General features: G+C 44.3%; 1 protein-coding gene across 8 annotated transcripts in view; it reads right to left on the reverse strand.

The window, feature by feature from the left end:
• msrab (methionine sulfoxide reductase Ab) overlaps positions 1-22,487 on the reverse strand; it is a 47,110-nt gene that overhangs the window by 20,457 nt on the left and 4,166 nt on the right. Inside the window, exons 1-5 of one of the 8 annotated variants that reach the window (XM_069707084.1) lie at positions 12,047-12,126; positions 10,428-10,602; positions 5,921-5,989; positions 5,654-5,773; positions 1,941-2,045 (exon numbers count right to left, since the gene is read on the reverse strand). In XM_069707084.1, coding sequence (XP_069563185.1) covers positions 1,941-2,045; positions 5,654-5,773; positions 5,921-5,989; positions 10,428-10,452 — 319 coding nt within the window. In that variant the 5' untranslated portion in view covers positions 10,453-10,602; positions 12,047-12,126. Of the gene's footprint in view, positions 1-1,940; positions 2,046-5,653; positions 5,774-5,920; positions 5,990-6,114; positions 6,525-7,845; positions 8,053-8,429; positions 8,521-8,643; positions 8,729-10,427; positions 10,603-12,046; positions 12,262-22,487 lie in introns of those variants that run through there. The other 7 variants (XM_069707080.1, XM_069707086.1, XM_069707085.1 and 4 more) reach the window with 7 other exon arrangements.

Genomic DNA, 22,487 nt, shown 5'->3' on the forward strand with positions numbered 1-22,487 from the left:
ATAAACATGCTAACATAAGAGTATAAATCTGCGTTGGTACACGCCAGGAGAAAACAGAATTGATAATGCTCCAGGGCTCGTCTCCATGTATGATCTCCAGTGAATCTGTGCAGTTTAAAGGGAAAAGAGTGAACTTCCTTAATTTCTCCATTCTCTTTTAAGCCCAGCTCTAAGGTGGACAGAATAAATTGGAGCTTAAGCATGCGTGAAGGCACAGCCAGCGGGCCCCTTTCCACCACTCCACGCTGCATTTGTCAAATCAGAGGAATTTCTGCTACACGTGAACCGAGAATCTGAGAAGAGAAGCGGCAAGGATTCACATTTAAGTCACGCGCAAGGAGCAACGCTGAAAGAAAAAAAGTGTACATTTGAGTTTGTGGTTACTTCGAAATATGTCGCCTGATCTTAACTGTGACAAAAAAAAATTAAAAAAAATAAAAGCGGAGTGGTGCATAGACAATAAGCTGCATGCTATTAATAAAACATGAGATGAGACAAGGCAGTGAGTCAGGGGAAATGCATGACTACTCTTTTGGCCTCACTGCCTTTGCCCCGTGGCGTGTCGGCTCGACTCTGCCTGTGCCTTTGCCCGTAGTAAGACGTGTCTCTGCCCTGGGCTACGGTGAACAGAGGAAGAATCTCGTCTGATCGGGACGGTGGGGTTCGCCGATGAACTTCAATACTCCTTCGTCCCCTGCCTCGTTTTACAAACCCAGCACGAGCCGAACGAGTCAAAGTCAAGCGTGAAGAATGTAGAAAACCAGCTGGTCGGCCAGGTTGTGCATGCGTTTATTGGGGTAGTTGTGGTAGATGCACAAACATGGCGGACATTTTTGTGTATTTAGGTCACACAGTGTACAAGAGAACAATCATGACTTGACAGATGCAAAGGGGATGACAGAACTGTTGTGGGGCAGCGTCATTGAGAGTGTGTGTGTGTGTGTGTGTGTGTGTGTGTGTGCGCGCGCACTGGCCTGTTTTAAGGCTGAAGGTCGGGCCTATGAATCTTTGATCCATCCCTTCCCAAGTTGTCATGCCCCTCCCTATGAGTGAGCTGAGTACCTCTACGCATGTCCTTTCTCTCTCTCGCGCGCACGCACACACACGCACGCACACACACACACACACACACACACACACACACACACACACACACACACACACACACACACACACACACACACACACACACACACACACACACAGCGTGTCCTCCTGGTGCATTAATGTTCTTACATCACCTCCTCCAGTGAGCACACAAGACAAGAAAGCAAAAGACTTGAAGAGATGGAGAGATGGCTTGTGGGGGAAGGGGTTCTTGTCGACACTGCGTGCGTGGGCGGGTGGCACATATGTGGCACGCTGCACAGAGTACGTATTGTAGCAATAAGGATCACAAGCCAGCCATTTCAATTAATTAGATGAATCACCATCACAGCAAAGTTTTAGAAAATTCACCAGCCTCCCGTGATTGACAACTTCACTTCTGCCGCTGGGGAACTGAACCCACCTATGGAACGCAGCGAGCACAATGAAACAGAAAATCCACAGACATCATTCAACCTAGAAAAGACCAAATTTAGTATCATCATTGCGTCAGTCAGAAGCCCGTTCATGAAGCGAATGACAAAAGGCTGGTTGATATTGGAGGAAGTACATGCCATGTACATGCCATGCACATGCTCAGCGAGTCTTTTTTTTTTTTTTTTTGAAATTGGGGCTCGAACGTGCACCACACTGGTGTGTCTCTCCATGGATGGCTGGATCTCAGACACATTAACACTGTCTGGCGTTGACTTGCACCCATGAGACCTCCCCCCACCACAACGCACACGCAGGCACACGTCTGGGCATCATCCTTCTGCTCTAATACACCCTGTGCCCCTTGGGACAGGTCTTGTTGGAGGTTTGTGTGCGCGAGTGCATGTGTGCACCTCTACCTTGTGTAGGATCGTGGCTCTCCCAAAAGCACTTGAGCAGCTTCTCAAGGCTGATGTCTTGAGGAGAGAAGACCACCCTCACCATCTCGGTATGACCCGTCAGACCTGAAGGAGAATCACAAACTTGCATTAATCAAACAAAACGAGGGATGACATGCGTTAGGATGATGTTCCCTTCATTGGTTCCTCATCCTCTTCATCCCCCCCCCCCCTCCCACCTGCATTTTAATCACAAAAAAAACTGGACATAACAATTGTTAAGCACCGAGCAATTGTCTGTTGCAAAAGCGAGAACATGAATAGAGAACATGAATCACATGCTTGCGGTCCGGCTGTACGTGTCATTGAGTGCATGTGCCACAGGTAGAAGACATTCAGGTTGAATCCATGCAGAGCTGTGTTATTGCTCATGGCACAATGGGAGAGGAAGAGAGAGAGTGACAGAGAGAGAGAGAAGGCACAGTAAAGGTTGGAGCTTATAGTGGAGGTTGCCAAAAGTACACAGACACTCGCTCCTGTCTGCAGCTGCCAGGACCCCAAAGCTTCAACAAGCTGCCTGCAGTCATTCTCAAACTGGGGTCTGCTTAAGGTCACGCATGTAGGCGCATTAGTACAGGCACACGCACTGGTAGCAGCAAAGTCGTTCTCATACACCTCATCGCAAACATATACCTTTTCTAAACGTAAATACAGAAGTTAGCATGGGACTGCATTAGTAGGAGCCATGCCTGGGTGCGCACACGCACATACAGTATACATGCACACACAAACATGCCAGCATAGATAGATGTATCAGGTGCATGGCAGACAATAGGAGACGTGATGCCAAATTCATGCATCTGGTCTGAGACCAGCTGTCTCTAAATGACACTCTGCAGCAAGCTCAAAGGGTCATCTCAAGCCAAGTGAACATGGAAGACGTCACCTCAGAGGATATAAACAGTCTGTCATCGATATTTCACAACAAATAGTCTGTTTTTGCTGGATCCATTCGCCCAAAAAAAAAAGACAATAAATAAACAATAGCATATATAAAATTGTATCATGTATGTAAAGAAACTCTTTATTTATTGGACTGCATGCATTTTGTTTCGCTCAGACGCAGCAGTAAGTGGAGCTGTCACCTGGCAGTCACTGTGCAGGAAAGTCAATAAGAATAGTGGAAAGCAGAAAATTCAATTGCAGCTAAAGTAGCTGTCAAGACCTGTTGAAAAAAAAAAAAAAAAAAAAAGGGTGACTATGTGCCATGACTCTCCAGGCCTGACCCATACGGAGGTGGCTAAGGGCTGATGGGTGATGAAGACTGTCACCACTAAAGCTGCAACAGACTCGATTTTCGGCTGAAGCACCCTTCAGCAGGATGAATGGCCTTCTGGGTAATTATGACCTCACAAACCAACATGCTCTTTTTTGGTTTAATTGCTCCTTGGTGTTGAAAACAGTAATAAGTGACACAGCATCGGACACCTGTTCAAAAGCTTAAAATTCCCTTTAGTGACACTTAGCCAACAAGCAACAGTCATAGATGTAATTATTGTCATCTCTAAAGTTTATACTTTTGTGTTAAGGGGATGTACCTGCAGTGGCTACATGTGTTAGCTTTGGAGATACACAACTGCTGAAGCATGCATCTTCAAAGATTTCACATTAGAGCCACAGAAATATCGCACGAGGGCCACATGACGTGTAGCGAGTGATCGATCAGAGTGAAAACAACATGAAGCAAAACAACATTTTTAAATAAATAAAAGGCACAATTTATTTTTCCATTTCAGTAACGTACATAATAGTGAAGTCATTTTGAGTGACACAACGTAAACACAATGGCCTTGTGGAAAAGTCCAATATTCTGCAATGAAACACAACTCACCTTCCCACCATTGCTCACATTAATTGAGTAAATGACTGTAAAACTAGTTACTGTAAAATTTTATAATTAAAGTATTGCACGGCTGAATCATTTATGATAAAAACCATTTTGTATTACGGTGGTGATTATTACTTGAAACCCCCGTTATAGATGTCTACATAATTTCAGCCCAAGCAGAAAACGCAGAAGTAGTGTGGAGCAAACATCACAATGGCTAGTCAGATAGATGATAGCACTTTATCAAAGGAAACTGCGCTTCGTGCACCCTTGACCTCAATATTTTGCTTAATTTTACCAATAGTCAGCTGCCTAAACTTTGGCAGAGCAGAAAACTGGCTGGAGATATTTTTGGAACAATCATAAAGTTTTTTTTTTTTAAGACTGACAAGATCAGCACCCTATTTTGTTGTTATGGTTTGAGGAGTGAATATATTTTAATGCTGCACCGTAAAGCAGAAAAGCATCGATTCTGTCTTGCAATATGGACTTTTATTGCGAATAAGATAAGATTTAATATGCTAACTGGTAATTATATCATCTTCTCTTCACTCTCAGCTGTCTGTATTCATCTGTCCTCCCATAACAAATTTGACTGCACCGACACCTCTCCTATCAGACTGTCAGACCATCCGCCTATCTGCCTGTCCCTCTATCCTTCCCCGGTCTTCTGACAGTTCCGTCAACCACTTCTTCCTGTCCGTCCGTCCGTCCGTCCGTCCGTCCGTCCGTCCGTCCATCCTGCCCTGACTGTGCTGACAGCTCCTCGGTCTCATGCCGTCGCAGTGTTCTGCTCCGTCATGGCCACTGGAGCGACGCCTGCACCCTCTCAGCCGATGGACAGGTAACCATTCTTTTTCACACTTTTTTCTCAAATTTCCTTTCCCCCTGTAAAGTTTATTTTACCTGGCGTTCCCTCACTTGCACTCACTCTCTCTTTTTCTGTCATCTGTCTCCATCTCCATCTTCCTCCATAGCTGGCCATCTTGTTGCTGGGGAGCTGACAGAGAGACGGACTGGGAGGCAGACAGATTGAAAGAGAAATCCTGTGAAGAGCTCTGCTCAGAAAATCTGCCAGCCGAGCCCAGAGCATGGTTCCCCTCCTCTCCATGTCCCTCATGCTGTGTCTGCACCTAGACTCCATGCCTGCCTGCAATGATGTACCCCGAGAAATGGAGAAAGCCCCAAACTAACAACTCATGACTCCTCAATCACAAGAGAGGGACACACAGTAAGACATAGCCTCGACATCTTCATTTGAATTATACATCAACCCCCTACATAAATCTATTTGATTGTCGCAATGAGGAAAATGAAAAGAGACAAATTCAGAGACCCAGACAGGTCGTCAAACAATTTCAACGTCTTACATGGCAAACACACAGAATTCACGCTTGTGTCTCCAGCATCATGTTCGCCAAATCATATTTTCAGGGAAAAAAGCCCATTTACGGCGCTTCATACAGAGTAACCTCTGTTGGCGAAGAAAAAAAACAAAAAAAACACCGCAGTACAGCACAGTACAGAGCCCAATCCTTACAAGTAGGTCATGGGGGGGGGTGGGGGTGGGGGGTGCAGCCCATCTGGAGCAGTGCATTCTGAGTAGTTGACTGCAGATGAAGGGAAGGAGCAAGAGCATGAGAGCTGTACTTAAAACAACCTTTCCAACTCTATCTTTTTCTTTTATGCCTTGCTTCTTTTTTTTTGGTCTCCTGGCCCTCGACTGATCTCACGACGAAATGTCCTGCCAGGCAACTTCACTTCATCACAGGAAGGTAGCATGATTGGTTAATATAAATCAAAGTGCGTGAGGTATAAATACACTAAAATGTGCAAAGTGCAGTACCTGAGCAGACCTCGTGGTAGGTGGGGTTGGGTGTAAAGCCGCCGGCGTAGCCCACTTGTGTGGAGAAGACTCCTGAAAGGCGCCAGAAAAGCCTCTCGGCTCCCCAGAAGCAGCCCATTCCTGGACATACGCACAGCACACAAACAATAATTAGTGCCTCTGTGTTTCATATTTCACCAAAATGTGTTACCAACCACAAACTGGTGACAGAGCCTTCCATATTGGGTTATTTCTGATTTTTTTTAAAGTGTGATTGTGCAGTCTCACCAAACATGATGGTCTCCATGCCTTCTGGAAAAGGCTCCACTGTGGGATTCCCATTGACTGCATGCTTGTCTGTGAAGGGAAACAGTGTGCAAAGTATTGTATCAGATCATACTGTGGTTTTGCAACAGTACAAATCACAGCATGCAAGTAAAGAGGTCCATTAGCAGCTTTAAGTCGGCCTTGTAGGTCCTCACTTCGTTAAAGGCTGACCCAGGCCAGCGGATCAGCGTCAGAGGCTTCTGTGCAGGAAGACAGTTAAGGGATTACACAGCTTTGACCGCCATTCTAACCCTGCTGTCCTCTCCTCAATATCCATAATGACACACAAGGAAGCAGTTATTTTCTGATCTCTGTCTTGCCCCGCTGTATGTTGGATGTGAGTATATTTGGTGTTCAGCGTGGCACCGCTGGGTGCCCACAAAGCAAACTGATGACAACAGTTCAGGGGCATCCACCTGTGTAACCTCACCCACAGATTAGAGCCTCGGAAGTAAAAATACCCAATAAGTAAAGCAAACTGGAGGGCTGAGAGGTGGCACTCTGCTGCCAAATGTGCTGCGTGGAATTAGAGGGCTAAAAAGGAAGTGTGTGTGTGTGTGTGTGTGTGTGTGTGTGTGTGTGTGTGTGTGTGTGTGTGTGTGTGTGTGTGTGTGTGTGTGTGTGTGTGTGTGTAGCCCACAGATGTGTGAGGAGGATTAGGGTTTAAGAAGACTGAGGTGACTTAGCGTGTAAATCTCCGCTAAGCAAGGCTGGTTTGTACTGCAACCACTAATATTAGTCTACAGATAAACAGGCCACAGGGTACACTAAGAGCTTAGGCAGATACCAATAATGGATGCTTGCTCTCAGTTCACTGTGTGATTACTCTCTGGCTGCTCAGAGATGTTATGTGTGACATTGACCTGAATACAAACAATTACTAATCTGATACGGACATAATAGTTCATTTCCTAGATAGGCCTGGGTTGATCTCTAACTATAACAAAAGGCCAAACACCAACAGCTACCTGCAGTTTATTTCAGATGTAAAGAGATTATTATGAAGCCCGACAGTGCGGCAGCACTGAAAAGAAACAGTGCTGCACATGCTGGGACCACAAAGATGAAATGTTTTGAAGAAAACAGGCAGCAAAACAAGCACCACAGCACTTGAGCTGATAATGCACATCTTGGTGTGTATGGGCACTTTTTGATATTTAACAAAACTGTTTGGTTTCTCTGTGCAGTAACAGATTGCGGAAACACAAAATGTCACAGAGGCCTGGCTGCCCTCAGGCAGTCTCTTCCTGCCCTCCTGTTGTGCGACAGTTCTGTCTTTTAGCAGCAGGTTGTTTGGCACTGTGGGGTCGTGTTCACGGGCACAGTCAGCTGCAATCAAAGTGTATCTGTGTCAGTGACCGTGCCGGCTAAATGTTCTCGGTTTCTGGGGGTGACCGGAGGTGGAAATCTTCATCCTTTTTCTTTGAATTCGTATTGTCTCGATCCTCTGCTCGCACTCACCCTCTTGTCCTCCATTTCTGGCCACGTCCATAAAAAGTACTGAAGTTGCCAAATGACAGAGAGAGAGTGAGAGGGAGACAAGTGTGCGATAGAGGAGGAGGAGAAGTGGGAGGAGGGGAGAGCAGCCTGCCAAAACAATAAAAGGAGTAAATAGCCACTGAGAAGCAACAGATGACGGTAGCAGAGAGGCACTGAAGGATTCTTTTGGCTTTCAGACCACCATGCCTTTGGGCGCCATATAAAAAGACCAAGCACTTCATCCAAGAGAGAACGCAGGGAAAACAAACAAACAAGCAAGCAAACAAATAAACAAACAAAAAAAGAGAGGAGGTAAAAGCGAAGATGGCCAAGAACATGCCGACACAGCACTGTCCAGAGAAGCCAACTCCGAGCCAAAGCGCCCCGCCCTCCCCTCTCTCTCTCACCTGCTCTCCATCTTCGCTTTGCGCTCTCTTCCTCACACCCCCTTTTCCCATCATCCTTCACTCTCCTCTCGCGAACACGCGCACGGCTGCCTGCGTGCACACAATCAGCCTGACAATCGCTCGCGCACCAACCTCTGCAGTGGGCTATTTCTCCCATTGAGCATCTGGCAGAGGTCCAGACGGTGCCAGGCTGGCTCCTTTCACTGTGCCTAGTCCAGCATCTCCCCCCCCACCCCTGCCAGACCAGCGCCCACACCCCATTCTGCCAGAATTACCCCATCTAACACACACAGGCACAGAGAAAGAAGTGGCTGAATACACTCACTATGCTGCCTCACTACGCCAGCAAAAGAAAGAATAGAGGACGGCAAAAAAAAAACAAGCAGGGAGGGTGACTGACTGAGTCTACAAAAGAAGAAAACAGGCTGAATATGGGGGAAGGACTCATGAAAAGGATTTTTTTTTCCCAACTTGGATGAGATATGGGCGTAATTTCTTTTGTGCGTCTTTGTTTTCAAGGATATCTGAAAAGCGCAGTGCACGCTATACAGTACAGCGGGAATGAAGCGGAATACTTTGGTCACCTTTTGTTGCTTTTTGCATGGCGCTTGTAGGCGGCTGGATCGGTACCAAAACATCGGACCCGACGCCCTACCACTCTGCTTGAATCAAGGTTACCACCAGTCAAGGGCACAACAATCTGTTGCTTAGCGGATAATAGCGTCCAGTTTGACTTGTTTCGGCGGGTATTTAGTCTTTGTTACCCTTCATTTCTACCCGTGGTCCCGTGTTTCTCACCCGTAACAACTGACGTCCAAGCGCGGTTGCCTCCTCACACAGAGACACGGGAGAGGTACTTTCCCTGGATGCCAAAACTGGTGATGGAAGGTCGATTTCCAGGCTGCTCTGTTTATTTCCTTCCAAAAAAAAAAAAAATCCATTCTCTCTCTCTCTCTTTTCCCTCTCTCTTCCTCTTCCCCTTCCCTCCCTCTTCCTCTTTCTAGCTTCACACAGGTTGGCAGGGAGTCAGGCACGAGTCGTCGGAGGCGGCTGATGCTTTATACTGGTGCCAACTACCCTCTGCTGTATGGGAGGATGGGCAGGGGCGAGAAAGAGTGGGGCAGAGGAGGGGAGGGGGAGGAAAAAGGCAAGAATGGTGGGAGGTGGTCCATTTCTAAGAACAGTACGAGGTAAGTGAAGACAATGATGCTGCCTGTGGCCTCTAAATAATCAACCCAACTTGGTATTGTGCATGTTTAAAGCTGCCGCTGTCTCGGGTGGGAAAACTGTCCAGACTCTGAAGAGCACAACTTTCGAGGCAGTCATGCATTCCATACGTACTGTATCCTAGCAACGGAAACAGTTGCTATGGCGAAGACTATCTACTATAGCACCAGCTCCATTATCTCCTTCCAGCAAGATGGAGGCACATCCTGTTGGGGCCTGCTCATAAAGTCCATCTCAAAAGCCGACTTGATGGGAAAAGAACGGAGCAGCATCCGACTGGTGAGCAAAAATGAATAAAGGCATCTTGTTTTTAACTGAAGAGCAGAAGGGAAATTTACCGGCTCCCTCTCCCTCTGCAGATATACGAGAGCAAATCCATCCATTTTGTATGGAGCGTGTGTCACAGCGGGCTAGAGTCTGACCCCGAGTGCACTGGGCAAGATGCACGGTGCGCTATTCAGGGTCCCCAATTCATCTACCTGACTGTGGGATAGAAACAAGATCACCAGAGGGAAACCTCACAAGAAAACACAGCGAGAACAAGCAAACTTCATTGGCTTCAGGTTACATTCCCGCGCTGAGGTACCAGTCGTAATCAGTGAGGCACAGCGCTGCCCATGATCAAATCTCTCATTTAATTATGTCATGTTTGTATACCTAATTTGCATGCGTTCTCACTCGCATACATACTTTTTCCTTCCCCTCTAAGCTCTCTCCAATGCCAAAAAAACAAACCAAGGGCATCTGGAGAAAGCCGAGAAAATAACAGAGAAATAATGCCAGAAATATATCTTCGCTGTGAACCTGCTTTCAAGAGTTATGATGAAACATGTAACAGAGATTGATTTTGGTCAGCTGACCTCCCCCATCCTGTTTAGAAGAAATATTGGCAGTCTATCCTGCACCGACTCAAAATAATAGCCACTGTGCCCCTACCATGTAGCAATCTGCCACTGGATCATTCTCGCCAAGGTCACAGAGTACATTATACAGACTGGAGCGAGGGAGGCAGCGCAGGACAACAGGACGTCTGCACAAGGAGCTTCTTTAAAGAGGCTGCGGGGCTTGAAGCAACTTTTAAAAATTTGTGATCTTCATTGTAGAGAGCGCGCGCGCGCACACACAAGACTGGGACTGCACAGGACATGTGTGGAGACAGTTCTTGCCATCCTTAAATCACTCACGCTAACTAGCCCACACCAACAAACACAGAAACCGGTTTTTCAAACACATACATGCACACACTCGAACAACCCCGTCCCCGTCTAAACTGCCCCCCCACGGTGAAAGGGGAGGAACAGATTTCTGCCATGCGGTGTCTCCGAGCTGCTTCGACAGACGGAGAAGGAACTTACGACGGGGCGGAGCCTTCATGCGCATAATGCCCAGATGGGACCCTGGACGCTGCGGCACCAATTCCTCCTACACCCAGCTCCCACAATGCACTTTGTGGATGCTACTCTGAGTAAGTGATGAGAGGGACCGGGTTCAGATCGCACCACGTTTCTCCTCTGTGGTAAACTGCTACCTCTGTGGTAAAAAAAAAAGCTGAATGAAAGGAGAGGACAAGCTGAGATGAGTTTGATGACGTTTGACCGGGTGATATATCGTAAGAATAAAATCCCAAACAGTTACAAAAAAGGGGTAAAATGTGTTCACTTCACGTACCGAAACAGGCAAAACGGGGGAAAAAATAAAAATGTGTGAACATATTTTCTGAGTGCCGAGAGTTGCGTTTGATCCAAACAGATTTGTTTTATCCTGATTTAATTTAATCAATAACAATTTATAAAACATTCTCAACATATATACTAAAAGGCTTTTACTGCAAGATTTTGTGGTGGCCTCAAAGATGTCATGACTGTCCAGACACTGAACCACAAAAATACACTCAACAAGTTAAACAGTATCACAGTAGACGGTACCCGGGCACGCTTTGTTTGAAAGGTTAACCCTTTAAAGCCAAGCTATTGGCTGTGAAAAAAAAACATCCCATCAGTAACGGCTGCAAAACCGCAAGGCCAAAATGTTCAACCCCGGGCTCTATGGATACGAGATGCTCGGGAGAGTTTTGAAATACAAAAAGTTTACATATCCTTATCACCAAGCAAGATTTTAAAAACCCTAGCAAAAATGTCCATTTTGTATTTCCGTCTCATCAAAACTGTGACGGAGAAAGTCAACTGTTCTAAAAGTTCTCAATTGCCTCTTGACGCAACAGAAACGAAGCACGACGCCGCCGCACCCATTTCGGTCCCAGCTGTCGGTGACGGCCTCTTCACTGAACGTGTCGCACTCGGCAACCTTTGAAAAACGGCAGCGGTTGCATTTTTATGACAAATACGACCTGATCCCGGTACGCGAACCTCAAACGGTGGAAAGTGACAAGTACGGTAGATCAGGCGCACACGGACAATGCAGTCGTCAATTGAAATGTTCAGGTGAATCTGTCCAAACTAAACTTCAGACACTCGTGTCGAGGTGACGTCGAGGGCGAACAAAGCGTAAAAAGAAAACAAAGCTGTGTCGGTTTGCTGCCCGTTTTCTGCAGAACTGAATCACTCGTGGTCGCGGAGTACATTTCTGCCCGGGAGAACTCACTTTAAATCAAACCGGTAGACATTTTTGCTGATGGAGCAGAACATGGCTTCAGCCCGTGATGCCATACAAAATCTGATAAGCTTAAGAGCTGACAGATGTTTGGAAGGAAGTCTTTTACGTTTGCTGCAGCTGTCATTTTAATCCCCGTGTCACTTCAGTCCAAAATATATGTCTGCTCTGGAATTGTTTCATAACTCAATAACAACTTTGCATTATTAAATTCCACTGCACTTATTATATTTCTGAATAATGTGCCTGCTTGCTGTCATTACTTGGGCACCAGCGCGGAACAGTTCACCAGGTGTCCTGCTGCGCAAACTCCCACCGCTTTACAAACTTTGCCCCCCCTCCCACCACCCCGCCTGTTATTTACCTGCCACGACCATTTTCTCCTCCCTTCCTCTCAGAGCGCGGTCTTTGCTCGGCAGCTGAGTCTTATCTGTCATCGTATCAGCCACAGCGAGCGACGCGTAAACTAGAAGGAGCCCCAAGGTGCGTGTTTGTGTTTGGGGAAACAACTGAGAGGAGGACGGCAGCGTCTTCCGGGATGCCTCCATGCTCGCGCGCTCTTACGTCCTCTTACGTCTTCCGCGGCGGCGCACGAGGCGACGCACGGATGGGGCGGAAGGGGTGGAGAGAGAGAGAGAGAGAGAGAGAGAGAGAGAGAGAGAGAGAGAGAGAGACGGCCATCGATATGAATATTCATCGTGCGTGGGCAACGTCGTGCACTGCATATTAACTAGTCAAGGGGTTAATATGACTTTGGCACAAAAGCCTGCAGAGCACCGTGTGCGGGAACGAAATTAAATTTAAATAAATATCCGCGGCGTTCAGCATGCAAATGAGCACTCGCCAATTATCAGCCCTCATTCTGTGGGAGGTGCTTCTGGTAGGACCAGGTTGGATTATGGCTGTGTAGTATGGTTAGGTTTCCCTTTGTGGTTCATTTTGCACCAAGGAATGTGTTGGTCGGGGTTAATGGGAAGGAGTAACAGCTTGAAGACTCCACTGTTAATAGCCTACGAAACGGCTCTGCATCATGTTTTATATATTAAAGAGCGTCTGTAAATAAAACAATGGTAACGCTCCTGTGAACACAACAATACTGACCAAATCGTAGGTGCATATTCTGACATCATTTGATATATTTGCTCCACGCTACTGAATGCCTCTTTCTCTTTTATGCTGACAAAAAAAAAGAAAAAAAAGTATCCTGTGCGTATATGTAGCAACACCTGAGGCGCGAGGTAAAACAGCATTAAGGGACATTCATCATGTCAGGAGGTGCCGTTCATGACGTTAAGATTTGCAGAAAGATTCAAGTTCCTAATCTAAAATTTCCAAGCAAGTCATATTAATCATCCGAGAACTGCATCGCTGAATGTTGATGTCTTGGATCAGAAGCTGATATAGGCTACATGTAATATGGACAAAAGAGAGACAGAGAAATGAGCAGTGTTCAAACAAGTGATAGAAAATCAGTCACAACATTAAAATTTTTTTATTAATTATTTAAGTTATTTTTGGAGTAAGAATTCTGCCTGTTTTTGTAAACTGAATTTATTTTGCATTGAGACTGCTGGTTGATCCAAACAAGGCATTTTGGGACACGACTGTGGACTCTTGGGAAACTGTAAGAGATGTATTTCACTATTTTCTGATGTTTTACAGACTAAACTGTTTAATGCATGAAGTAAATCACTAGTTTACCCTAAACAAGAGTCACTAAGAATCACTGTGGCCTATAGCGGAAAACACAAAGTGGCTGTAACAGCCACGGTTGGCATGCTGAAATGCACCTTAATTGATCAAATAAAGGCAAATCCCACAAAACTATTTAGACTATCGACCTAAAAAAGCCACTCAAGAGTCGCAGGCCTGCACCAGTCAGGAAGCAGATTTTACTGCGTTCTGATTTTTACTTCTACTTCTACTACAGTCAGACTGAGCGATGTGATAGCAATGTCGATGATTATCTACGTGTGGGAACTTAAAACATTCTTGTGTGTGCTCTGAGCCAGACGATGAGAGTAACAAAGAATTTAGGGCATTGTTCCTATATCCTGCAAGCCAGAATAACATCACACCCTGCTGCAATCCTCCTTTCCTTCCTCTCTCTTATCTGCTGGGGAAATGAAGCTCAATCACCTGCGGAGGAGCTGAGGGCGGCACAGGGGACTTTGCAATGCAAATGCCAGGTAATTACCCGAAAGCTAGGAGAGTGGAAGCACACAGATGAAAATAGAGCAGGCAGAGGGTGAGAGAGCGAGCGATAGAAAAAGATTAACCGAACACCGGGTTCACATGCCTGTTGATGCAGGATGATTGGGGTGTCTTGGGGAGGGGGCGCGGGGATACAGAAGAGGGAAGGGGAGGTGAACAGAACCACATGGATGGACGGGAACTACATACTGTACATATAGAAAGCTCATGTTGTGTGTTCATTTTCTCCACGTACATGCATACGTTTCTCTAACCAACGCTCAATAAAACTGTTTTCCTGATTCCCGGCTGTATGCTGTGGTGGTGGACTGCTTTACTTGTAATTTAGAGGAATATCTGGGGTGAGAAAAAGCAAGATTTTTGTGCAGTAGTTTGTAGAGGAGTGTGTATGGATGCGCTTGGACTCGTTTGCGCCTGGGTGCTTGTGTGCACGTATGGGCATGTGCGCGTGAGACTGTGTGCACCGGTGTGTGCATGCTCTCTAATGGGCACTTGTAGTGCATGTGCGTGAATGTGGTGGGTGATTGCATATGTTGGTGTGTGGTTTGTGTGTTGTAGCGGAGGATTTAGCGACATGCCAGCCTGCAGCTGTTTGATTGTCAGCGAGTGAGAGCGAAGAGATGTGCAGATGTGAGTGAGTATCAAAGAGATTATGAAATGACCTGGAATTAAACACCGCAGTAGACTTTAACTGGGTGTCACTGCATGTCAAGCCCTACCTTTTGCCTGGGAAATGGTTGCAGAGCCAGACGATGGCAGTTTTGATGGCAGTAATGCAATTTTATTCAATAAGGCAAAATCCTTATTTGTAATTCAATACAGGACCCCCGCATTTGTTTGTTTGATTGTTTGCGTGTTTATGGAAGATATCACCAAGCAATAGTGTGACTCACAAGCAGTTTGCACCTCAACTCAATAGCTGCCTCTGATTAACATCTGAACAGAACAGGAGCCAGCCAACCAGAAAACTGTTTTGGCGATTTAGTGTAATTGTGGCTTTGCTAAAGTCTCACTTCGCCTAATTAGAATAATAAATCATGCCGCCTCGTTGTTTTCAAAGGGCCCTCCATCGTCTCGCCGAAGCAGGTGGGATTGTGGGATGGTGTGAAAAAACAAAGGGTTTGATTGCTCTGCTGAAGCTACAGTCAGTTAAAAGCAACGTGGCGCTCTCTGGGGATTCATATTCAAAAGTAAGCCGTATCAATTCATAGACCAGAGTGGGAAAAAGCGAACTTGACAAATTTTGATTCATATGCTGGCCCATGCTTGACTTCACTTGACATAAATCACTTGGCTCATTGGAAAATGGAGAGAAGAGATGGGGGCTTGTTTGAATGACATGAAAGACTGACGGGGAGATTGCATGGTGGTACTTCTCCAAGATGTTTGTTGTATATTTCAGTTGATTCCAACAGGAAAGTAAATACACAATCTGCAGAGGCCGCATTATGTTAAATCAGGTGGCCTTGTAATGTAACATCCTCTCTCTCCCCTCTTCTCCCTCATTTTAGTGAACTTTACTGACATGAAGAACAAAGTCAGTAACCATAAACCTAATTATAAATGACCTGGCAAAGTCTAGAGAATATTACCCATAACACCTGCAACTACTATTATTTTAATTACTGACTTATTTGCAGATCACTGTCAACATTCATGTGTTTTGTCAAAAAGATGTCAGAAAATAGAGATAATGTCCAACTTAGTTCCCCTAAATGTCTTGTTTTGTCTGACCAGAAATCCAAAAGCAAAAGATATTCATATTACCAGCATTACAAGACAAAGACAGTTAGAAACACATTCAAGTTTTAAAAGCTTGAACAACATTTTTTGGCCTTTTTGCTTAAACTCTCACTGGCAGATCAAGTTATTGAGTAATCGATTAATCAAAAGAATAGTTTCAAATCTAGGAACAATATGTGTTCAAAGGAGAGCAAAAAAACCCCCCCCAAAAAACCCGGTAGAAGTAAAGAAGTATTGTTGTTGATGAATAATAAATACTATATATATTCTTGTTGTGACAGACGAACCTGAATTTCTGTGAAGTGTGTTCTGTCAGCTTTGAGTTCAACTGTGAGAACTTTTCAGAGTGAACGAGGAAGTGCATCTCTGTCTCAACCTTTCCCGTTGAACAGTGATTACCCACTGTATATGCACTCGTTGCTTGTGTATTCTTCTCGTCTGACAGTCCTGGAGTCTGTACACTGTATACTCGGTCGGGATGCGCCTGTGCTTCTGAGGAGATAGCCTGCCAATTTGCGGTCTCTCTTTGGAGGCATGTAGCATATCGTTTCAGTGGTTCAAATAATTAGATTGAATTTGTTCAGTGATTTTTGGTTCATTGTAAAACATTTGTAGTGTAAGCTGTGCTTACGTTGTAAATCTGGAGAGCTCTTACAACTTAATACTTTATATGGCATTACAGGGATCGTTAATATTTTCAGCTATAACTACTTTTTCAGCTGCAGTTATTATTATTTGGTTCTTCTCATAAACCACCCTGCACTCTTTGGAAAACTGGATCTGTGTTGGGTGTTTGTGACAAAACGTCATGCCTCTGTTGAGGCCTTCTTTTCGGTTGCGTATACAGTTCTATAGCTGGGGAAATCGCATGGTCTTAATTGTACTCCAAGTGTATGTATTTTTCAATTGTAACTAAGGTGTCCTACATGCATCTTTTGGACCATTTACTTCAGCTTCAAGTTGTTTTTTTGGTTGTTTTTTTTAGGCACATCATTGTTTAAGTTATATTCATTGTATGTATTTGTTGAATTAGATACGTTTCCTTTTACACAAATTCTTTGACAGAAATATTGACATAATTGAAATATTTCCACCTCATCTCAATTTTAAAGTGATTTTCTAAATTTCCCTGACTTTTTTCTTCTCGTCCTTTTTTTTTTTTTAATCATTTTTCTCTTTTGCACATTAATTATTGCATTTTTATGAATTCATGGCTGTTAGAACTTTTGATACTGAGAGAGATACTGGCAGAGGGAGCGGAAAGATAAACGCAGAGAAACCAAGGAGGGGGGATTTGAAGCGAGCAGAGTGCAGCTATGTAACACCAGTCCACTTCCTCTCCCTCTCGCCTTGGCGCTCCACCCATGCTAAGAGTGGCTCGGCTAAGCTACTCTTGCCCTACATACAGCCTAAACAGCAGATTACTGAGTGTCCCTCTAATCCTATGCACCAGGGCATGTGCCACTGTCACCATGCACCAACCACCCAATCGCCCTGCAGCCACCGTCACAGTCCCTGCTGTTCTGTTAGCTGTGTTAACACCCCCCCATACCCCTCCACCTCACCCAACTTCAATCCATAACATCTCCTCTGTTTCTGTTTTTGGTCAGTCATTTTGGATTGTTGGTTTTACTTCTATCCGAATAAAGCACACTGGAAGCAGAGATATCAAAATACCTCATTGCACTTGCTTCTCTTCCTCTCTCGCTCTCCTCCTGTCTTCCCTAGCAACACCCTGTCCCATCCTCATGCTCCCCATGCCCCCCACCCTCTCCCAGTTTTAACCTCCTCATGACCACCTGGCACGGGATAGCTTCCCTCAGTCCCTCAGCCTCACCTAAACCACCAGGCCTGAGATTAGGGTTAATCTGGACCTTGTGTCATCCTGCATATATCCACCACCCCCACAGCCCCATTCTTTCCTCCCTTCCTCCCTCCCTCCTCTTTACCAAAGAGGCTTTGGTTTAAAATCCTTTATTGTGAACCCCCGCTCCCTTTGCAGTGTCTTTCTGCCTGCTGCCAACTGCAACTTTTCCCTCCCGCACTACATTCTCAGCCAATCCTTAAACAGATACTGGTAGAACCTGTCCCCGAGCTATACTGGTTAAGAGATGCAAGCAAAGGATTTTTTTTCATTGTCTCTCCCTTCAGAATAAATTTGGAATTAGGCAAGAACTGTCAACTTTTGCACACGCACTACGCTGAAAGGAAATTCTTGCTTGTATCGTATGAGCATGCGGTAATATATGGCTATTCAAGTGTGCATTTTGTATAAAGAGTTGCTGCGTGCATGTTAGCATGTTTATATGATTGCGTGAGAATGCTCGTTCAATTCATATGTACAATGAAATGAGACGAGAGTCTGAAGAATTCATCCTCTACCTTTCCCAGTCACCCAACCCCCAGTACATTTAGCTAGCCGTGCTCCTCTGGTCCTCTCACCCCGAGGATAGAGTGAAGGCACGGAGGCCCGAGTTGGATGAAGAGACGCCACAATGGTGCAGAGAGCAAAGACGCGTAGAGAACGAAGACAAAAAGAGAGAATGAAGACAAAAAAAGGGGGGAAAGATACAAAACACTAAAGCCCCTTTCTATTTTTTTTTTTTTTTTGTCTCTGGAAATAAATGGCAAATTCCCCCTCCAGCAAAGACTCCTGTCTTAGTTGAAAGGCCAAGAAAAAGCATTTGGCAGACAGATACTGGTAGAAAAGGAGAGTGAGAGGTAAGGAGATGTAGGCCAGTCATAAAGAGTCTTCATATAAGGGGAAGAGAGAAAGACCCCTTGAGCACGAGAACCTGCATGAGTTGGACACTTTAATGATAAAACAGCATGGAGGATACCGAAGTGATCAAAAGATGCTGAGTTTATAATGTTAATGTCACATTCCTTGTGTAATCATAATCAGCCAATTTGTTGAGCACTGTTTAATTTCCATCTGATCACACAATGTCGGCTCATTTATTAAAACGAAGGCACACGTGTAATGTAATGATTATTTATAGGGATTATTCACATGATTCCCAGCATACCGGAGGTTCCTCAATCCTCCAAGGGAGACGGAGACACACACACACACACACACACACACCTCCCTCGAACACAAACACACACGTAATACGAACTTGATGATATTATTATTCATGTAGCAGTCTTTAATACATGAGGTAGGACGGGATGCTAAAGGTCCTCTAAATGGGTTAGGAATATGGAATCCCGGTGCACGAGCAGGGCGATGCAGGAGTGACTGGCGGAGTGAGAGTGAATGATTAAAGGGTAGAGAACATGCTGAGAAAGGGAAAAGTCTGAGAGTGAGGGGAACAACGAAGAATGTTCAAACTGCAAAATGTCCACATGCAGAGAGCAAGGAGGAGAGAGCGAGCGATGTAGTTAATGGATGTAAATTAATTGCTGTCATGTGGATTCTGATCCCAATAAATCAGGGTCAGTGTGGTCTCCCGTGCCATCTCTCCATGGCTAGGAAAAGGCAGGAGGGAGCCTTGATCTGATACACTGAGACACACAGTGGCACACACACATTATATAAATATGTATGTAAAGTCACAAAAACGCACGCACACAGACACCTATGCAAATGTTAAGCATGTACTTATAAAGGGCTGAACTAGAAATACAAGAAATATTGATAAACGTGATAATCCTCATGCAATTTGTGACGGGGATCAGACGAAGCGTTGTTCATGAATACATACAAATTATGACTAATCATATTAGCTGAAATGAAATATGCAAAACAGGAAAAAGTTGTTTGCTGACTGAAATCATAGAGAAATAAAAGTGGTGTCATACAAAGTAAGTTACTGAAGGACTCCTAGGTCATGAAACTGTGTAATATAATCGGCCAACATGTGACATTTTGGATTTCTTTGCCATAAGATCCCTTTCATCATGACAAGCTTTTAAAAATTCACCTCGAGTCCAAACATAATACTGGGTGCCAACTAGTGCAGACCTTTCTGGGTTCTAAATGCAATGTGGTCCAATGAATTAGCTATGCTTATTACTGAAAATTACCACTGTGCTTTCTGCTTAACTAGGCTGCAAAATTGATTTACCTTATTTCCCCAGTCTATGACCATCACAAAGACATCCTGTTATTATGACGGCTATGAGTATTATTGTGTGCGTTAATCAGAAAATACGTGAACCATGTATTTTAATTACAAATCATACAAGGGCAATTTTAAAAACAAAAGCTTTTCTAAAAAAAAAGATCATAATGTGTATTAAAAGAAGCTGCCACGCTGCAACAACACTAAGTTGCAATCCGAAAAAAAAAACCTGCCACTGCTGATGTTAATGTGACCATATTTAAAAAAAAAAAAACACACACACACACACATTTCATTCATTAGCCTTTACAGTACAGTGCACCCCATATTATATACTGTACACTGTGTTTTCTTTGATACGGTATGCCCCAAAGCAAATCACTCATGTTCAAACAATAATATCTGAACATGAGAAAAATGGTGCAAAATGGGAAGTAGGTCACATAGCTATTTATTTGACAAAAAGGGATGGGGGTGGGGAACTGGGGCATGGAGTATGCAGAGGCAGCAGCGAAAGGGAAGGTTTTTGGGAACACAGATTAGATATTGAGAGTTTGCGTGAGAGTGACTGAACGTGCATTCGGTCGACCTGGAGGTAAAGTTACAAGCTCATTGAAGAACTGTTTGACCATTAAGAAAAAAAGGCTTCCTGCTGACATGATAATGTATATTTAAATATTACAAACCGCGTGCACACGCAACAAAACAAAACAAAACACCCTCGTCACGGGCTCCATTGCCTACTTTAGTTAAATTGAAACTGATATTGCAGTCACCGGACCAAATCAGCACAACTGACACAGAGAGTGTCAGCAACATTGATCAGCTGTCAATGAACAGGCCGGCTATCCCCCCACCCCACCCCTGACACAACAAAACGCACACACGCACTGCTGAGCTGCGTGTATCGCCACTGATATTTACAGAGCAAATACCCAAAATCCACATAACCTACTGTAAATACGTGTATTTCCCTGCATGGACACCCACACACTCGTAAGCTCTCTGGCTTCTTCCTGATCCCGTTTAAATCCCGTCATCACTGAACATCATGTCTGTATGATTTGCAAGTGCTCGAAGGCCATATACCTCTGTGCTCCCCGCTGACCTGCGGTGCTAAACGCTTCAGCTTATCTAGAAATGCACTTAAGGACAGTGAGGATGCATTCGCTCATAGACTTCGGTTCACAGACCTCCAGGCCAGAATTATGTCTTTGTAGAAAACTGGGATGATCATATATGTTTGTAAAAAAAAAAAAAAAAAAAAAAACGTTTTCAATGAAAATATGATGTCGTGCTGTTGTTACATAAAAATAAATTCCAATGATGAATTGCACATTTTTTGATGAATTTTTTTTTTTTTAAACCAAAAAAAGTGCAATTCTCCTGATGTAAACATGAAGCCGTAATTCTGATGCAATGTGCAACCTCCAAAACCGAAATAGACGTGCGAAAAACAAAGTTAAAAAAATTCTCCAAGGTGAATTTTTAAAACGACTAACATAATCAAAATATTTTGAATAATTAGAACAGAAGTCATAAACACGAATGTATTTCATGTGGTACATAAAATAACACTTCATGCAACAAATCAATCCGTGGGGTTTATGTGGCCTATTTGCATATTGACAAACTATCTACTGTATGTACTCTCAACACAAACTAGACAATCTGCGCAGACTGCACTGAGGACCTGTAAAGCCACATTAACACATGAGAGAGGCTCTGGAGCACCAGTCTTTTCTAATGACTCGATAATCCGACCCAAATGCTGCCTGCTTGCTAATCTCTCCATCAGATTACCAAACTAGGGAAGAGCACTGCCTATTTGTCCCAGCCTGTCTCTCTCTGTCTTCCTGCCTGTCTGTCTCTCCCGGCTTGTCTCTTTGTATAATCTCTTGCTTGCTTCTTTCTCCTTGTATTTCTCTGTATGATAAAAATTGGATGCTTGGCTCTCTGTGATCTTCCTCGCTGTCTGCTGGTTAGGGTTGCATGCCTGTTTGCCCGCTCTCATCCTCACACGTACAAGCTTTTAAAATGGAGGACGGGGTGGTAGGACATCAAAATGCAGTTACAAATCTCCTTTGTATTGTCATGCCAACATTCGCCGGGGTAAACATGCCTGATAAAAACATAGACCCAGTACAGTACGCATGAAATGTGTGGCATTTAATTTATGCCCACAAAAATAAAGTTCAAACTTTCACCAAGAAATAGACATAAAAAATATTTGACACAAATTAGAAAATTGTATTCCAAAAAAACAAAACAAAGGAAAATATAATAATTTTTTTGTTCATGCCTCAATTTAAGCCACCTCCACTTCAGATTCAATTGTAAAAAAAAAAAAATAATCCATCTCTCCAGCCCTCACAAATGGAAGGCCAAGCTGTCTCGTATCGTTCCACCCCGGAGCTACACTGCAACAGCATTGTGCATTTCATGGAAACAGATGTAAACTAATGTCATATTTGTCACACATCAACCATGTTTGCTTCTATACGTTAAATATAAAACACTGACATTGTTTTCTGCCTGCAAGACCCCACAAAACGTCTCTTTGATTTTACAGGAAACCCTCTATCTCTGCCTCTCTGTGTGTGTGTGTGTGTGTGTGTGTGTGTGTGTGTGTGTGTGTGTGTGTGTGTGTGTGTGTGTGTGTGTGTGTGTGTGTGTGTGTGTGTGTGTGTGTACATCCGTGTTGCGCCTGCATGTTTATGCATGCATTTGTGTGTGTTTGGGGTCTTGTGAGTGTCTGTTTTACTGTAACCTCAACTG

Source organism: Brachyistius frenatus, unplaced genomic scaffold (genome assembly GCF_029030835.1).
Source record: "Brachyistius frenatus isolate BFR_SWC_R1_liver_20210118 unplaced genomic scaffold, ASM2903083v1 Contig_67, whole genome shotgun sequence".
Lineage (NCBI taxonomy): Eukaryota > Metazoa > Chordata > Actinopteri > Embiotocidae > Brachyistius > Brachyistius frenatus.